Source organism: Amphimedon queenslandica, unplaced genomic scaffold (genome assembly GCF_000090795.2).
Source record: "Amphimedon queenslandica unplaced genomic scaffold, v1.1 AMPQUscaffold_13395, whole genome shotgun sequence".
NCBI classification, from domain to species: domain Eukaryota; kingdom Metazoa; phylum Porifera; class Demospongiae; order Haplosclerida; family Niphatidae; genus Amphimedon; species Amphimedon queenslandica.
Window position 1 is genome coordinate 45312 of NW_003546369.1, and position 16395 is coordinate 61706.

The 16395-nt window shown below is 35.3% G+C and overlaps 5 protein-coding genes and 3 long non-coding RNA genes across 10 annotated transcripts in view; 4 read left to right on the forward strand and 4 right to left on the reverse strand.

The window, feature by feature from the left end:
* LOC105312861 (uncharacterized) overlaps window positions 1-2129 on the reverse strand; it is a 10241-nt gene extending 8112 nt beyond the window's left edge. For both annotated transcript variants that reach the window (XM_019996871.1, XM_019996872.1), the window contains exons 1-3: window positions 2083-2129; window positions 1712-2035; window positions 1548-1658 (exon numbers count right to left, since the gene is read on the reverse strand). In XM_019996871.1, coding sequence (XP_019852430.1) covers window positions 1548-1658; window positions 1712-2035; window positions 2083-2116 — 469 coding nt within the window. In that variant the 5' untranslated portion in view covers window positions 2117-2129. The remainder of the gene's footprint in view (window positions 1-1547; window positions 1659-1711; window positions 2036-2082) is intronic.
* LOC109582220 (uncharacterized) overlaps window positions 1-4304 on the forward strand; it is a 13468-nt gene extending 9164 nt beyond the window's left edge. Inside the window, exon 2 of the long non-coding RNA XR_002184969.1 lies at window positions 4033-4304. This is a non-coding gene — a long non-coding RNA (uncharacterized LOC109582220). The remainder of the gene's footprint in view (window positions 1-4032) is intronic.
* On the forward strand, window positions 1961-2519 carry LOC109582221 (uncharacterized). Its single transcript, XR_002184970.1, has 2 exons — window positions 1961-1995; window positions 2050-2519. It is a non-coding gene; the product is annotated as an uncharacterized LOC109582221 (long non-coding RNA).
* Window positions 2399-6228, reverse strand: LOC100639990 (ras-related protein Rab-24-like). The gene is made up of 7 exons (XM_003386786.3): window positions 6014-6228; window positions 4918-4986; window positions 4298-4376; window positions 3923-3990; window positions 3475-3574; window positions 3242-3361; window positions 2399-2687 (listed from the first exon to the last, which is right to left on the reverse strand). The coding sequence occupies exons 1-7, from the start codon at window positions 6128-6130 to the stop codon at window positions 2620-2622; spliced, it is 621 nt and encodes a 206-aa protein (XP_003386834.1). The 5' UTR covers window positions 6131-6228; the 3' UTR covers window positions 2399-2619.
* LOC109582218 (uncharacterized) lies at window positions 2658-3233 on the forward strand. Its single transcript, XR_002184968.1, has 3 exons — window positions 2658-2742; window positions 2789-2982; window positions 3041-3233. It is a non-coding gene; the product is annotated as an uncharacterized LOC109582218 (long non-coding RNA).
* Window positions 6229-6262: 34 nt separating the features above from the next.
* LOC100641128 (stress-70 protein, mitochondrial-like) lies at window positions 6263-11253 on the reverse strand. 2 transcript variants are annotated; one of them, XM_019996870.1, is made up of 17 exons: window positions 11120-11252; window positions 11028-11077; window positions 10240-10497; window positions 9518-9645; window positions 9387-9460; window positions 9129-9238; window positions 8988-9060; window positions 8835-8924; window positions 8682-8774; window positions 8404-8613; window positions 8267-8356; window positions 8084-8221; window positions 7171-7393; window positions 7008-7102; window positions 6871-6963; window positions 6599-6739; window positions 6263-6508 (listed from the first exon to the last, which is right to left on the reverse strand). In XM_019996870.1, exons 1-17 carry the CDS (start codon window positions 11189-11191, stop codon window positions 6389-6391), a joined length of 2058 nt encoding a protein of 685 aa, XP_019852429.1. In that variant the 5' UTR covers window positions 11192-11252; the 3' UTR covers window positions 6263-6388. The 2 variants fall into 2 exon arrangements, with proteins under 2 accessions (XP_019852429.1, XP_019852428.1); XM_019996869.1 differs by having other exon boundaries at window positions 8682-8924; window positions 11120-11253.
* Window positions 11254-11328: 75 nt separating this feature from the next.
* On the forward strand, window positions 11329-15278 carry LOC109582217 (uncharacterized). Its single transcript, XM_019996868.1, has 2 exons — window positions 11329-11716; window positions 11764-15278. Exons 1-2 carry the CDS (start codon window positions 11443-11445, stop codon window positions 15093-15095), a joined length of 3606 nt encoding a protein of 1201 aa, XP_019852427.1. The 5' UTR covers window positions 11329-11442; the 3' UTR covers window positions 15096-15278.
* A 198-nt stretch (window positions 15279-15476) lies between these two features.
* On the reverse strand, window positions 15477-16369 carry LOC105312862 (tetraspanin-9-like). Its single transcript, XM_011405821.2, has one exon. It carries the CDS (start codon window positions 16362-16364, stop codon window positions 15615-15617), a length of 750 nt encoding a protein of 249 aa, XP_011404123.1. The 5' UTR covers window positions 16365-16369; the 3' UTR covers window positions 15477-15614.
* Window positions 16370-16395: the final 26 nt, after the last annotated feature.

Below are 16395 nucleotides of genomic sequence, written 5' to 3' on the forward strand. Positions count from 1 at the left end.
TTAATTCATGCAGGGCATTTGACTATAATACTGGCTTAAAAACCAAAAATTCATCAATTCGGCATGAAAAGCAAGCCACATGGTCAAATTTATTCTATTTAATGTCCAATCCAATCACAGACATTGTCCACCGGAGAAATCCTAGTTTCCTATCCTGGTAAGGTTACATAGTCTCTAATATTTATGTACAAAAATTTGTTGCAGAAAGGAATGCAATAATTAGTAGTTATCTTAGTTATTAAGTACTATAATCCCATGACTGTCACATGATAATCTTTTTGAAGCTCCTTAAGGGTGCTGCACTACTGCCCACGCAAATTTTTTAATCTGTTGCTAAGGAAGCTGTTTTTCCCAAAGTACTTTACCAGTCATAATGAAACCAGTACTAGTTAAAAGACAGTAACTAAATTAGTTAGTAAACTAACTTGAGCCTTTAACCCATAATAGCTAAAATACTGAAGAATTTTCAAAACCGAAAAACTCCTCTTAATTTCAATTTGAATGACCAGATTTCTAGGTGAAGGCAGTTTTTAACTAAACAAATTGATTAACATAGAGATATTTCTCCTTTTCTACTTGTAGTGCCGCTTATTTTGATTTTCGTATTGCTCAATACCACATTTTCCTATATTAGCCCTGTTTAATTGAAATATCTCTATGACACTGTATGTGTAATCATGTAAAGAGGCTCTATTGTAAATTTGGTCTGATTCTGATTACCACAGGCAAAGTTTTTTGAAATTTTGCATTTTTCTGGCATAAAACACCAATTTTAAAATCTAAACTTCATTTTACAATATTTTCAGTCCCTTTCTTTAAAGGTTTTTCATTAAATTAAAACCCATTTTTAGAGGAGCATAAAGATCCTAATAAGATTCTTATATGGGACACTTGTATGGCTTAAGCATTCCTGCATCAAATAATTGTTGCTATAGGCAGCTACAATAGTAAAAGGCAAGAAGGAATCTATCAAAGATCTAGTTATATTCAAGGACATCATTTGTGGGATGAAAAACAGGCATCTACATACTTTTTAACCAAGCTTCACATGAGAATTGTTCTTATTCTTCTGTTACTTACTCTACAGTTAGTTTATGTTTCTTTGCCAGCAGTCATTGTATTTATAAACATCTAGATCTGGAAATAAAGAAGCGCATAAAAATCATTATTTTAAGATACGGTATCCATCTACGTGCAATAATTGACCACCATTTTAAACAGCAAAATTCAATGGAGAAAGAATGGCGTAAACCTTGTTTTACTGGTCTGGAGCTCTTTCAAGCTACAAAAGTTGGTCGAAAGAAAGAATGGGTCTTACCAAGCATATCATAAAACAGATTTGGTGGAATATGCAGCAGATTCTTTACTATAATAGCTTGCCAGTCATACTTGAATAGGTCATGTCACTAAGTTACTTTCATGTGAGTGCAGGTGTGCCCAAAATGAAACACAGTGCCACAATTTCTGTAGCAGTGTCACCGGACCCTTCCCCGTTCTCTCATTGCAGAAGGCGAGAAGGGGTGTTACCAGGCTAATTTAATACATACTTTCTTTCATTTCATATTCTAGTTGTATCTCCTGCTGCCGCCTTTCTTCTCTTTGTCGCTCTTCCTCTTCTTGCCATGCTGTCTTCTGCTGCCTTCTTATCTCAATTATATCTGACAAAATATGATTCAGTTTATAGTATACCTCACAAACCATAAATACTCACTTTCCTTCAAATAGTCTAGTGCTTGGTCAGCAATATCAATTCTTTCAGCATCAAGTAAACCGAACACAAGATTGTAATATGTGGCATTATCCCCGTTCTTCTGCTTCCATTTGTTTAAAAGTGCAAATCTTCTACTTTCTTCAGAGTCATTATCAACTTTAATGGCCTTGATTTCAGGAAGTGTGATTTCCAAGTACAACCCAACAATATCCCAGTTATCTAAGCCTTTACTCAGTTTGAGTAGGACACTATCTGGACACTGATGACCCTTTAAGTCTTCAAATGTAAGTCCCCTTACATCTAAATGATCTTTGAAGTCTGTCTCTACAAATTATTAGTCAATGCTTCCTATTACTGATTAAAAGACTTACCAAAGCGACTGCCACTTCGGCGGCTTGCTGCCATTTCCTCTGACACAGGAACTGATTCAGCGGAATTACAATACACACCCAATAGTTTGGAGTCTGAATCAGGATTGATGTTAGCCTGAATCCTGAAATCAGTACTGGATCATGCATTTTTAGCAATCAGTCACAAAACCCATGCCACAGTTATCAGGCATGATCAGCAATGATACTTGTCAGGACTGCAGCAGTATAGATATCAGACTTGACTCGTTCATTTTGGGCAATATCATCACTGATTCAGGCATGATTACTGTTGACTCTGTAGTTATGTGCCAATATATGGGTGGTTTATTTGTATTATCATGATATTATTATTATTAGTAATAAAACTGATGGGAAAAGAGAGAGAGAGAGAGTGACATGACAAAAAACAAAAATGTGAAGTAAATATAACAAAACAAGATAATAATAATAACAATAATAACAATAATAATAATAATAATAATAATAATAATAATAATAATAATAATAATAATAATAATGATTAAAGAAATAGTGTAATCAACATTTACACTTTTCTCTGTTCATTGGAGGTTGCTCAAGACGTAATGCTACACTAGAATCTTCATCTGAAAAGAAAGAGACAGCAAGAAAGAGAAATAGAAGAAAGAATAAAAAGAAGAGGTACAGTACTACAGTTACAGTATAAGTGGTTTTTACCATATAGCAGGTATATTTCGTCTAAAAAAATGTTCGTTCTAAGCAGGATTAGAAATTTTCGTTTGTTTCAATTTCATTCTGAGCAGCCATTTTGCACATGTGGCATTGAGGAAACACCTTTTTCGTTTGAAAATTATTTGTTTCCACAAGGAATGAGAATCAAAAGAACGAAATTAAACTCTGATGGAATATACCCACTATACAGTAAATTTTGCAAAATTGGTAAAATTTCTAATTTACAGATTTCAATTCTACTTTGTAGGCTTGTATTATATTAAATGATTTTCACAAATTATTTTTGTGAATCATGAAAAATTATACCGCTCAAAAACACTTATACAGCAAAAGGAGAAACATGGAATTACTAAGTTAATATCACAAATGTCAATTATAATTATCACAACTAATTACTAATAATATAAATGATAAACCCTATCCCATAGTATCCCCTTCCTTCTCTCACCTTTGTTAGCTTGTACTTTATTTCTAGTGACGTTGACAAAATCCTCAGCTATCATCATAAAAAGGTAATCTATATTATAACCAGTTTTGGCTGAAGTCTCAACATATTTTGCTGAAATTTCTACAACAAAAAGAGAGAGAGAGATTAAAAATAATAAAGATAAAAGAAAAACAGAAGGACAAAAGCAAAGAGATACAATATCACAAAGGATAAATCAACAATCAATTCCTTACCGTCAGCATATTCCTTAGCACTGCTGGCATCAACCTTTCTAGCTTTCTTATTATCCTCTACTAAATCATACTTTGTTCCACAAAGGTATATCACACAATCCTACACAAGACATGATGTCACAATATAAACTTGTAGTAGAGCTAACTCAGTGACTCAAGCCCTTATGTCAACAGCTAATATAAACAGGACAATAAGGAACAAGGCTTCATTAAAATCATTCCAATTCTTTTGATTAGATTTCAAAAGTTGATTTTTCCTTATAGAATAATTTTATAAGGGAAAGGACTTCAATATTTGTATACTCTAATTGCTTATTGATTTCAAAGGATTAGAAGTGGCTTCTTCTCTCCTTTATACTCAATTTCCCCATCTTTCCCCAGGCACAGTACATGTATGTATGATCCCTCAGTTCCCTAGTCTTAGTATTCTCCTTTCATTGCTGCTTACCTCTTCTGTCTGCTTTAACTCATTCACCCAAAACTTGGCTCTTTCGAAACTTGAGGGGTCAGTCAGGTCTACAGAGAGAGAGGAGAAAAGAAAAGAGGAGAAAAGAAAAGATATAAGAGAGTTTGTGCAAGTGAGAGGAACAAAAGGACGAGGACAAGATAAAGTACATGAGTAAGGAAGATTTTGAATTTGTCCTCAATAGAATCCAAAAGCTTCATTGCTTTCTATAACAAACTCATCAATGAAAAAAATGAAAGAGTCTATGAGAGCAAAGAATTAAGCACAAGAGATGGACAGAACAATATCCAGTTAGTAGTACATGTACATATACATGTATATTTTATAATGATGTAATTTGTACACAATTGAACTTACCAAAACACACAATTGCTGACTTGGCACCTCTGTAGTATATTCTACTCATTGACTCGTACCTCTCTGAGCCAGCAGTGTCCTAATGGAGGGAGAGGGAAAGAGAGAGATGAAGAGAGAGAGAGAGGGAGAGAGAGAGAGAGAAAGGAACATGAAAAAGAGATAAAGAGAGAAAGGGGGAAAAGAGAGGAGATGTGATTAAAACAGACATTAAATAATAACAAATAAACACAACAGCATCACTATAATACACACAATTAATGACTAGTTTTCAATAACAGAATAACTGTACTACTGGCAACAGTTCAAAATGAATCTTATGACCACCTGATCCTATAGCAGTTGCATGTATTAGTATATTATAGTATGCAGTGAGTGTGTGGGCTAACACCTAGACATTGTGTATCTTTCAGTTCATCATTGACTGCTTCTTGATCCTTCATCACACGCATAATGAATAATAAATTATGCTGCTCTTCAGTTCTTATACACAAACACATTGACTTTTAAAATTGCACACATCTCTCACTCTCTCATAGAGTCACACATTGTGTAGTTCTTCCATTACGTTACATACATGTACATGTACATACCCTTCTCTCTCTCCCCCTCTCCTAACTCACCCATATCCCTAGTGTCACACTCTCTCCATTCACTGTGACTTTCTTGGCTCCAAAAGCTGCTCCAATCGTCTATAATGAAACAAAAATATCAATAACATACATGTGTGTGTGTGCACTTATTAAAAGTAAAAGAATTATCAAAAGCATAGACACCAGCCATCTGCCAATAAATTATATATTTATACAGGTATAGTACACAACACTACCATGCAGGAAGGAAGGGAATGAATGTCACTAGATCTATACCATGACTAGAGCTATACCAGGAGCCAATGACACATTGACACTGTACAGTAGCTAATAGTTACACCACTAATGATGTATAATGTGGATCAATGTATAAAACCCCTAAAGGTCAAATCACCTCCTAATGATTAATCTATACATGTACATGTATGTGAGTATGTAGTACACACACACACACACACACACATATGTACTATTGTATTATATACACAAGAGAGTATAAATGTGTAACAGTAAAAGGGTCTTGTCATGGACATAATGAGACAAACACTAAAAGCACAATACAATACTAAGGAACACCTCTCTCAATACTCGTAATGTAATAGCATATGAAAAATGATCACCTAATCACGTCACATGTACTGCATGAGGCAGTGGTGAGTGGTACTTTCCTCATAGTTTTGAAACAAAATAATAAACTGAAGAATATACAAAACATGTTAGTAGTGAATGATACATTAACTGATGAAGGCTACAACAAATAATCCAAACAATAGCAAATGGTATGAGACACGAAAAATGAATCATAACTTAATAATAAGCCAAATTATGAAAAAACACAGTAAGTTTTAATGGTTAATGCCCCTCCCAAATAATAAATTTTAATTACAGTTTATTATTAAGAGGTTTAGAAGTGAATAAATGAACACTTTAACTGCTTTTTATAATAAATTATTGTCAGGGCAGTGTTCAGAGAGCAAGTAACACAAGAACATACTTAAATGTATTAAACTGCTACAAGCTATCATACTTTGTTATAAAATACTGACACTAAAGTAATAATCAGTTTATCTGTATCCCACTCATGTCCTAAAGTGACTCAGCATGGGCTGTTATAAAGTATACTTACACTTTGATATGGGGCTTGGGCATTGAACTTCCCGTGGATGTATCTCTCCACTAGACTGGTTTTACCGCCATACTCCTTGCCAAGAAGAACCACCTTCAAGTCTACCTTACCGGCCATTAGCCTCCTTCCTCTCCCTCGGCAGAGAGTAACGAAAAAGAGGGGGAAAGTGAGAGAAAATACAGCAACTTGTGCCGATATTTCAATTTAAAGGGGCGGGGACAACTTAACTCAGAGGGCGTGGTTAGCAAATTTAAGGCGTGGAAATCACACTAAAATAAATCATTATTAACATAGATAAATTACATGATTGCATAGATAATAATAATTATCTATGATGACTCAATAACAATAAATGTTTCCTTTTCTTCATTGACATCAGTTGTTCTGACTTTCTTTGCTTTCTTTTGCTTCTCCCTCAGTTGCTCCTCCTTCACTAGCTCCACTTTCACTTGCTCCTCCAGTTGCTCCTTCACTTGCTCCCTTTTCACTTGCCATCTACAAAATAAAAGAGCCAAATCTAAATTTGACATTCTGGAACAAGTTTCTAATTTTTTATTCATATATGGATTGTAACAACTATCTAACCTTCTTGTAAGCACTTTCAAAGAGTTTCAAGGACAGTTTTTGTACTTCATTAGCTGCCTCTCTTATCGATTCAGCAGTTTCATTGTCTTTGTTGCTTAGCTTGGCCCTTGCCTTCTCAATCTCTGTCTTTAAGTTACTAACCTACACACACATAATGGAAAAATAATACATTTCCTTTACCCCTTATATTAGATGCATAAATCAATTCATATTTTCAATCTATACATGTACATTGATACATTCCCCCAGTACTGTAGTTATGTTACTCTTACCTCATCTGCTGGCAGTTGATCTTTATATTCTTCCATTTTACTTTCAGTATCATGAAGGATGCTCTCTGCAGCATTGGAAGCCTCAATTTTCTCCTATAGGGACCATAAAAACAAAGCAATGGCTGATAAAGACTGACTTTGCGTATCTGATCTTCCTGTGCATATTTCTCTGCATCTTTGACCATGTTCTCTATCTCATCCTTAGTTAGACCACCACTGCTTTGAATGACAACTAAAATAGAAAATGAAATTATAAAAAGCAACATTAGCTCATTAAGCTCTTGTTTCTCTTTCTCATACTTTGCTGTTCTTTCCCAGTCCCTTTGTCTTTGGCTGATACACTAACAATCCCGTTAGCATCAATGTCAAAGGACACTTCAATCTGAGGGATACCACGAGGTGCTGGAGGGATGCCGATGAGTTGGAAGCGACCCAATACTTTATTATCAGCTGCCATCTCTCTCTCTCCTTGACATACAACTATTTCAACAGAGGTTTGTCCATCAGCAGCAGTTGAGAATACCTACAAAAATTAATAAGAGTCTCATTCACAGGGTTTCACTACAGCATGCTAAGTGAGCTAGACTGCATGAGCTTCATGAGCACTACAATACAGTACATGACATTTGGAGCAACTTCAAAAAATTCATAAAAAATCCACGTTTGATGAGAATCAGCTCAAAGTTGATACACAACATAAGAACATGTATATGTATCAGAAAAAATTATAAAATTGAAGAATTCTCTCCTTGACATTTTTGGCAAAATTTGACTAAAGACCCAAGGCTATAGTCTTTGGTTGTTGGCAGGATTTTGAATGACTTCAAAAAATCATAAAAAATTCAAATTTGATCAAAATTAGCTCAAAATTGATACACAACATGAGAACATGTATATGTATCAGAAAAAATTATTAAAAAAGAGAATTCACTCTTTGCTATTTTTGCCAAAATACCCCAGGGACACAGGATCTTAGGCCCAATTCTTGACAATCGGAGGCCAATCAGGTAGTTTCCTCAACAATGACAGCAATATTCATTTTTATAATTTTTGTAAACAGAAGTGCTTATTTCACATTATTTGACAAGCAAATATGCTCACCAAATGCAATCCCAACATAAAATAGTTACAATATGTAGTTTGAGCTCTTTTGACAAAAATATATTATTTTTAGAAGTTGCTGCAAAGGCAATGGGTGCACATCCTCCCTTACCTGCCCCTTCTTGGTGGGTATGGTTGTGTTCTTTTTAATGAGACGAGTGAATACTCCTCCGAGTGTCTCAATACCCAGTGACAGTGGAGTAACATCAAGCAAGACTACATCACTAGTCTGACCAGTCAGAACTCCACCCTACAATGTATCAACAGCACAATAAGTTAGTAATAATCATTATACTTGTATGGCGGCTCCAATGGAAACAGCTTCATCTGGATTAACCGATTTACTTGGAGGACGACTGAAAATATTTTTTACAGTTTCTTGAACCTAAATAAAGCACAATACCTTTATGAGCGTTAACATTGGACACATACTTTAGGCATTCTTGTCATTCCACCGACAAGTAAGACCTCATTGATATCGCTGATAGTTACATCGGCATCTTTGAACGCTTGATGGCATGGAGCAACAGTTCTCTCAATGAGAGATGAGACGAGAGACTCAAACTTTGATCTCGTAAGTGTAACGTTTAAATGCTTGGGAACACCAGCATCCATAGTGATAAATGGCAGACTGATATCAGTCTATGGAGAATAAACATAATATTAAATCAATAATACAAACATGACTCTTTCATATAATTCTTTCTCACCTGTAGTGAAGAAGAGAGTTCAATCTTTGCCTTTTCTGCTGCCTCTCTCACTCTTTGTAATGCCATCTCATCTTTAGAAAGATCAATGCCTTGCTGAGGGGGCAGGAAGGTAAAAGAAGGGTGAAAAGGAGAGTAATGACAACAAGGACTTACATCTCTTTTAAACTCGTCAACCAAATATTTCACAAGTACATTATCAAAATCTTCCCCACCAAGGAATGTGTCCCCATTAGTTGACTTGACCTGTAATAATAATCCATGTGAACATCACATGACCACATCATGTGAAATATCTTCATATTGTACCTCAAAAACTCCTTTCTGCATTTCCAGTATTGATATATCAAATGTACCTCCACCAAGATCATACACACCAATACTGTGAGAAATAAGAACAGAACAATATTTTATAGACATTTGTTGTGGAGGAAGATTTAATTGGCTCACATCTTATTAGCATCTTCACTCTTAAGTCCATAGGCAAGAGCAGCTGCCGTTGGCTCATTAATAATACGCTCAACCTTCAGACCAGCAATCTGACAAGCATCTTTAGTAGCCTTTAGAGGGAAGATAAGATTACTAGATCTATTACTTAAGCTGGTGTGTAATGTGTATAGATTAAATCACAGGGTCATGTGCCTAATAGTACTTCATTATGTAATCAATGCCAAAGCTGCACATGATAAAAATACTACTCATCCTTACTTGTCTCTGTGAGTCATTGAAGTAAGCAGGTACAGTAACAACAGCATGATCTACCTTTTGTCCGAGATAAGACTCTATAGAGATACAATGAGTGTAACATTGACCTCAATGATTCACATTGTCCACCCAACCTGCAGTTTCTTTCATTTTTATGAGGACAAAGGCACCGATTTGACTTGGAGAATAAACTTTACCATCTGCTCCTTTTAGCCAAGCATCGCCATTAGTGGCACGTATTATATCAAACGGTACATGCTTCCTACAGAAACGATTGAGAAGGATAACAATGACCAATTGCATCATGCAGACCTTAATACATTAGTGTGAACATAGTTTAACTATAGTAGGCATTTTTTTCAATAAAATTAGAGTTGCACCGATATTGTGATTGGCTTATCAGATATCGGCCTATTTTGAGAATATCGGTTATCGGTTACAAAAAAGCTACCGATTCCGATGTTATAACACGTGGTATTGCGCAAGCTCAGTGAGTCCACCTGCATAAGCTTAGCTAACTTATTACTGTATCAAAGATGTCCAAAAAAACAATCATGTATATGGGACTATTACAAAACTAGTGAAGACAGTAGATTTGATGTGTGCAATTCTTGCCAGAAATACTACTTTTAGGTAAAAGAAACTTTGGTTGTATAAATTACGTTCATGATTAAAGTTTATTAATAATTACTTAATAAACTTTAATATTAGTTATTAATAACGGATCAGTTATCGGTATCGGTCTTCATTGGCAATAGAATATCAGTTATGGGAATATCGGTAAATTTCTGTATTGGTGCAACTCGAAATAAAATTATCCAATTACACACACTATTGTCCCTCAACCATTTCTTACATTTCCTTTTGGATTTCCTTGTCATCATACCGGCGTCCAATCAAACGTTTTGTAGCATAAAAGGTATTCTTGGCATTTGTAACAGCTTGTCTCTTAGCCAGTATACCAACTGACCGCTGACCATCTTTAAAGGATACAACGGAAGGTGTGGTACGTGAACCCTCAGAGTTCTCTATGACTTTAGGATCTTTACCCTCCATCACCGCAACACAGGAATTAGTTGTGCCTAAATCTATACCAATGATGCGAGAGGGTTTGCTACAAGGAGAAAAATATACATGACAAGAGATTAAATATTTAGCGTCCCGTTACATACCGTATAGCTGAAAATTTTGGACGAAGTTAAATTTGGCGAATTGCTAAAATTTTTGGTGATTGGCAAATTTTAATTTGGCAAATTTGTGGTCATGTGCCATTGAGCATGTGCATAATGGCTAATAATGGTGGATTTTTATTTTGTCAAATGGCTATCAAAATGCCAAATTTAATTCCCTATAAAATTTCCCGCTATATGGAGGCTAAAGTACGCCAAACAGGCAGATTATCTTTTTACTTTTTATGTTACAAAATTAATCTTTTTCATACAAATTAGATAATGCATAATTTACGTGGGCAAATAGAAAAAACAATAAAATAAATCAGCTCAAACATCCACCATTAGAAAGTGAAATTAATAAAACAAAATTTTAACCCTACCCCACAACGTATCAATGAGGGTGTAATTTCTCAGTGGAATTTATTCTTGTTAACCTGAATGAGGCCACTTGACGATGTATAACAAAACATACCTCGAGTATCTGTTCAACTGAAACAGAGAAGCTGATACACTTCGTGGAACCTAAAAAAATAAACAAATTTGATGATCAAAACACATTCTAACCTTTCTCGAAGCCATGCCTGAGGCATGAAGGATCCTAGAAGCGAGTGAAAGTGAAGTATGTAGCCTGGACATTGTATGGAGAAGACTCGAGAAGACTTATGTCAGTTGATGCAACGTGTACGTGTAAGGAGTGCCCATGCCCTCGAGGAATCACGTGCGATGACTGCCTAGCGAGCATGCGCAGTATGAACACGTGCGCTGCATGTAGATCTAGATACCAATCACGTGATGTGAGGAGCTGAGATATTAATTATAGCGGAAACTGCTGGGTTTTGTGGTTTTGTTCATTATAAACTTTTGTAGATAATTAATTTGTTATCAGAATGATTGATGTCTGTCAATGGAGAGCAAATATTGGACTTTGGAATTACGGTCAAGCTCAAGCTGCCTCCAGTAGACCAGCTAAATTTAATGGGCTCCGCCACGGTTCACTGTCAGCATTCAAAGCTGCAGTAGACAACAAATCGGGCAGTACTACATCAGGCTCGACATCAGGAGACATGGCTAAACTGCCAGTACCTCTGTCTCTTAATACTTTCCTCCTCTTCCTCTCTCTCTATTTATCGATACACAGTGACACCTTGATGATCCCTCCCGGTAAATCACAACTCAGTAGCCATATCATAAACGTACTCTTGTTTTAGGTAACTGCGTGCAATGTACTACTGGTGCACTTACTGATACAAATTACCTCCACTCATCATTAGTCTTACCTCGAGGCAGTACTTCTATTCTGATTTACAACGGTCTCTATTATTTGATTGTTTGTCTATGTATGCTCCTCCTCTTATCAGGAGACGTTGAATGCAATCCTGGTCCTACGATTGATGATCGACCGGAGATATCGTTGCTAATTCAATGGCTTGAACCACTCGTGGATTGGCAATCATTTGCTTGTTGCTTACCTGGAATAACACAACATGATGTATCAATTATCGAAGCTGAGAATTCCACAGTGAATGATAGAAAAAGGAAGTTATATTCGAAATGGGATTCTGTTTATTCTGAAGCAACTTGGAAGGATGTCATTACTGCATTGAGGATTAGAAGAGAAAATACGCTTGCACAAAATATCAAAAAAATGATTGAAGCATCAGTACCTAACATTAGTAATGGAGCTTTTGTGAGTACTAAACAAAAACAGGAAATTAAGTTTAGCACAAAAGAAGATGAAGAAGAAATTTCACATTCACTGATAGAGCTCAAAAAGACATTTACTGATCTAGACATGGAGGTACGAATAGCTTTTGATGAGAAAGAAGCCTCTGATCCAAAGCTACTCATTAATATAACGAGATGGATTGAAACTTACATGAACTGGAGTGACAAACTAACAAATGCATCATTAAATGAAGCTTTCAAAATTATTCATCCGTACTATGATTTCATTGACTGCAACTTAATAGTAGATTTAAGTGAAAAATTTTTGAGAGGTGTTACGTTTGGTGAAAATGAGCTGAATATAGTGAACGAACTACAAAATCACAAAAAAAAAGCCGACGCATTTCGATCTTCAAGTAATGTAGCACTTCTTCACAAGTCATTAAAAAACATTTACCAAGAGCACATTCCAGATTTAGCTAATATGCCTCATGTTATTATACACCTTCATAATCCATGGTATGGTAGTAATCTAAACAGTTTAGGTCTTCTAATTAAACATTTGCTACCAGTAGGACTCGTACAATCATTATTAAAACATATAACAATTCTTAGTGGATCAGTGGTAATTAAATACACAGTACTTGACTCTACAGCTGATAATCTAATAGAATATACTGGAGGAAAGTTACAGTTTATGCGTCTCATTGGTATATTTAGTTTATACATTAACGACCATCATATCCTTCGAGATGATGAAAATATGAACTTCACCTTTGACCTAGCTCTTTTTGAAGCAGTCATAGCTGGTAATAATGAGGCAGTAGAGTTTCTTCTTCAACTAGAGACTGTTAATATTGATCATACTAATGAAGAAGGCGAAACAGTTTTAATGTTAGCTTGCGAAAGAGGACATAAGGACATTGTACACAGTTTACTGTTGGCTAGAGCTAGTGTTAACATTCAAGACTATAATGGATGGACTGCACTAATCATGGCAAGTGAATATAATCACATTTCAATCATTCACATGTTACTACAAGCTAATGCTAATCCTCACCTGAAGACATCAGATGAATCAAATGCTTTAATGATTGCTAGTTATCATGGTAACAAAGAAGTTGTTGAACTATTGATTCATAAAGGAGTTGATTATAAATATCAGCAAGAAGATGGTTGGAATGCTGTTATGTTAGCTTGTGAAAATGGCCACACTCAAATAGTTGAACTGCTGTTGAAGAAACAAGTTGATCCTAATGTTCGAAACAATGATGGTTGGAATACTTTTATGTTGGCTTGTCAAAAAGGTCACACTCAAATAGTTGAACTGTTGCTGAAGGAACAAGTTGAACCTAATGTTCAAGATGCTGGGAATGCTTTTATGTTGGCTTGTCGAAATGATAATATTGAAATAATTGAACTTTTACTTAAGGAACAAGTTGTGGACCCTAATATTCAAGACAGAAAAGGTAATACTGCTTTAATGATTGCCAGTGCTAAAGGACATTACGAAGTAGTTAAGTTATTATTAGAATGGAAAGCTGATCCAACTATTAAAGCGAATAAAGGCCACACTGCCTTAGAGGTTGCAAAAACAATTGAAATATCTGTATTACTCAATAGATACTTAAGAAAACATATAGAACCAAAAAAATATGCCACTATCACATCATATCAATGCCAAATATGTGGTAAGTATTTTGGAGGGCCAATCTTTTCTTCGACTATCTTAAAATGTCTTGAATGTCAACAAAAAGAAAAGGCTAAAGAAGAATCATTCAAAGCTAAGGCAGAAAAGGAAGAAAAAGAAGCTTTATTTAGAATCGAGGTTGCAAAAGCTAGGCAGGAAGACATTCAAGAAGATATAGCCCAATTAACATATCTTATGGAAGGTAAACAAGAAAAAGAAACTGAATTAGAGGCTCAAACAGATATGACTGATGCTCTAAAAGCTACACAAGAAATAAAAAGGGCAGAAATAGACAAAAAGCTGCAACCATTTATAGGTGAATTAGAAAATGTGAAAAGGATAAGGTATCACGAAAAGATGTGTGATATCAAAAATTTTGAGCAGGATGAAGACAGGGAAGTAATGGGAATTGAAGCTAAGAAGCTTGCATTAGAAAAGGATATTATGAGAGCTGAAAAGGAAGAGCCGTTGGAATTAAAGGTTCGATCAAATGAAGAACTAGTTGCTTTTGAGGAACACATGAAAAAGAAATATTTAGCAGTTACTCTAGTTGAAGAAGAAAGGAAAAGAAAATTAATAGATCTAGAAGCTGAAAAAGCAGAAGAACCTGATATGGTGCTGAAAATCAAACATGAGTTGGCAAAAAAGCAACTTCAGTCAAAACTGGAGAAAGAAAAGGTCCTGCATGAAGCAGAAATAAGAAAGGAACATGATTTATCAGCAGTAATTAGAGCAATGAAAGAAAAGATTGCCCAAGTTGAAAAGGCCACAATGCTAGAGAAAGAACTGCAACTAAAAAAGGAATTAATTACAGCAGATAATGCAAAAGCCAGGCTGGAACAGGAAAAAGAAATACAGATGGCAAAGGAGATGTTGAAAAAGCAAGCAGAAATAGAATACAAGGAAATAGATGACATTAAGAAAAAGGAAATGGTTGGTAAAGAAATTATGAAAGTGAAGGCCATATCTCAGAAGCTTTTGGATATTGAAGCGAGTAGTACAGTTTGTCAAATGGAAGACAAAAGAATGTCCTATAAGATGAGAGAGGAGTTTCTTAGCCTAGATATTAGTTCTAAAGTTGATAGTGGTAATGAGGAAGAAGATTCAGAGGAATCACAGGAAAAGGAACCTGAAGCAATTAAATACGAGTTGCACTTTGATCCAAAATTTGATGCCATGTTCTAGTATAGTACCTATAAAACATTGCACATCCATATAGTTAATTTATAGTATTGAGCTACTGGTACTTTTTATTTGAATTTAACATGTTTTGTATAAACTGTTTTAATTTCAGCATCCTTTTTGTCAGTCTTACCTGCAAGTAATATTATATTATTTTTGAATTTAAGTCTGACATAATCAGTAAAATAGACACTGAAATGTATATAACCTTTTGAGGTCAGTTCATTGAGAGCATAGCAGCTCTATAGTATAGCCTTGCCTCATCATTACAATGCTGGAAGCTTCCTTACATTATGTACATTTGCATATGCATTCCTTGCCGAGTCTTTGGACAGCATTTCAGTCTTATCTGCATGGTTGCAGGTAAATTGCCTTGCACTGAACTAAGAGCTAAAGTATAATATAATCTCACAATGTACACAATCTAATAATAAATAACAAATGATTACAGATTTCTACAGTTAAATGAATTTAAATTTTGCTAATTTTCTGTTACTAGCTTTTTCTGAGTATATAATTATTTCATTTTGAATATTCACTAACTGTTGAGGTAAATGTCAAGATTATAACAGCAACTATTATTGCTACAGCCTGCACACCAACAACACTCAGTCCAAAGGCTCCTGCATGCAAGAGATTATCAGATAACTGCTGAGTAACAAAACTCAAGCAACCGCCACCATAAGCACTGGTAATAGTTGATGAATTGCGGCCACAGAGTATGTCTGTTGTATTCTTGCAGCAAGTGGAAGGAAATACAACTGAATCATTACGTATTTCTCCAATCCAATCTCTTGCTCCATTGACACCACAGCATCCATTTTCTTGCTGTAAATTGTTCCAAAAATCAGTGACTAGAGTACCTACTTCACTGTTCATTCCATAGTATTTCATAGTCTCATTCAGCCCCTCACTTGCAATAGATTCTACTTGCTCACGGAAAACAAAAGTGGCCATTGCTCCTGCCATTTGACCCAGGACCACTATAAATGCCAAAATGATGTAGAGACCCAAGGAGTACTTGTTGATTGCATTTTTCCCATTAACTCCCACAAAACCAAATAATCCAATTAATGAGACCAGTATGCCAACACAAATGATCAGATAAGGTCCATAGTTCAATCTTGAGCTGTCCAGTACTTCCTTCAGTGATTTATATTGCAGCTCTAACCAAGTACCAACTCCTACTATCACCAAACCAAATAGAAGGATTATAATTTGCACAATTACAAATACAAGATTGATTGCTGTAAGGAGCAGCTGCAGCACCATTATTGCATTTAATTTTAATTTATTGGTAATT

Excerpts from the sequence above, each read along its gene's own strand:
- LOC100639990 (XM_003386786.3), bottom strand. The coding sequence starts at position 6,130 with ATGGCCGGTAAGGTAGACTTGAAGGTGGTTCTTCTTGGCAAGGAGTAT. Across the intron at positions 3,362-3,474 it reads TGCTAAGGAATATGCTGACG|AAATTTCAGCAAAATATGTT; the intron begins GTAAGGAATTGA and ends TTTTTGTTGTAG. Across the intron at positions 2,688-3,241 it reads TAAAGTACAAGCTAACAAAG|ATGAAGATTCTAGTGTAGCA; the intron begins GTGAGAGAAGGA and ends CTTTCTTTTCAG.
- LOC100641128 (XM_019996869.1), bottom strand. The coding sequence starts at position 11,191 with ATGTCCAGGCTACATACTTCACTTTCACTCGCTTCTAGGATCCTTCAT. Across the intron at positions 9,461-9,517 it reads AAAAATGAAAGAAACTGCAG|AGTCTTATCTCGGACAAAAG; the intron begins GTTGGGTGGACA and ends GTATCTCTATAG. Across the intron at positions 8,222-8,266 it reads CCATTGGAGCCGCCATACAA|GGTGGAGTTCTGACTGGTCA; the intron begins GTATAATGATTA and ends GATACATTGTAG.
- LOC109582217 (XM_019996868.1), top strand. The coding sequence starts at position 11,443 with ATGATTGATGTCTGTCAATGGAGAGCAAATATTGGACTTTGGAATTAC. Across the intron at positions 11,717-11,763 it reads CACCTTGATGATCCCTCCCG|GTAACTGCGTGCAATGTACT; the intron begins GTAAATCACAAC and ends CTCTTGTTTTAG.
- LOC105312862 (XM_011405821.2), bottom strand. The coding sequence starts at position 16,364 with ATGGTGCTGCAGCTGCTCCTTACAGCAATCAATCTTGTATTTGTAATT.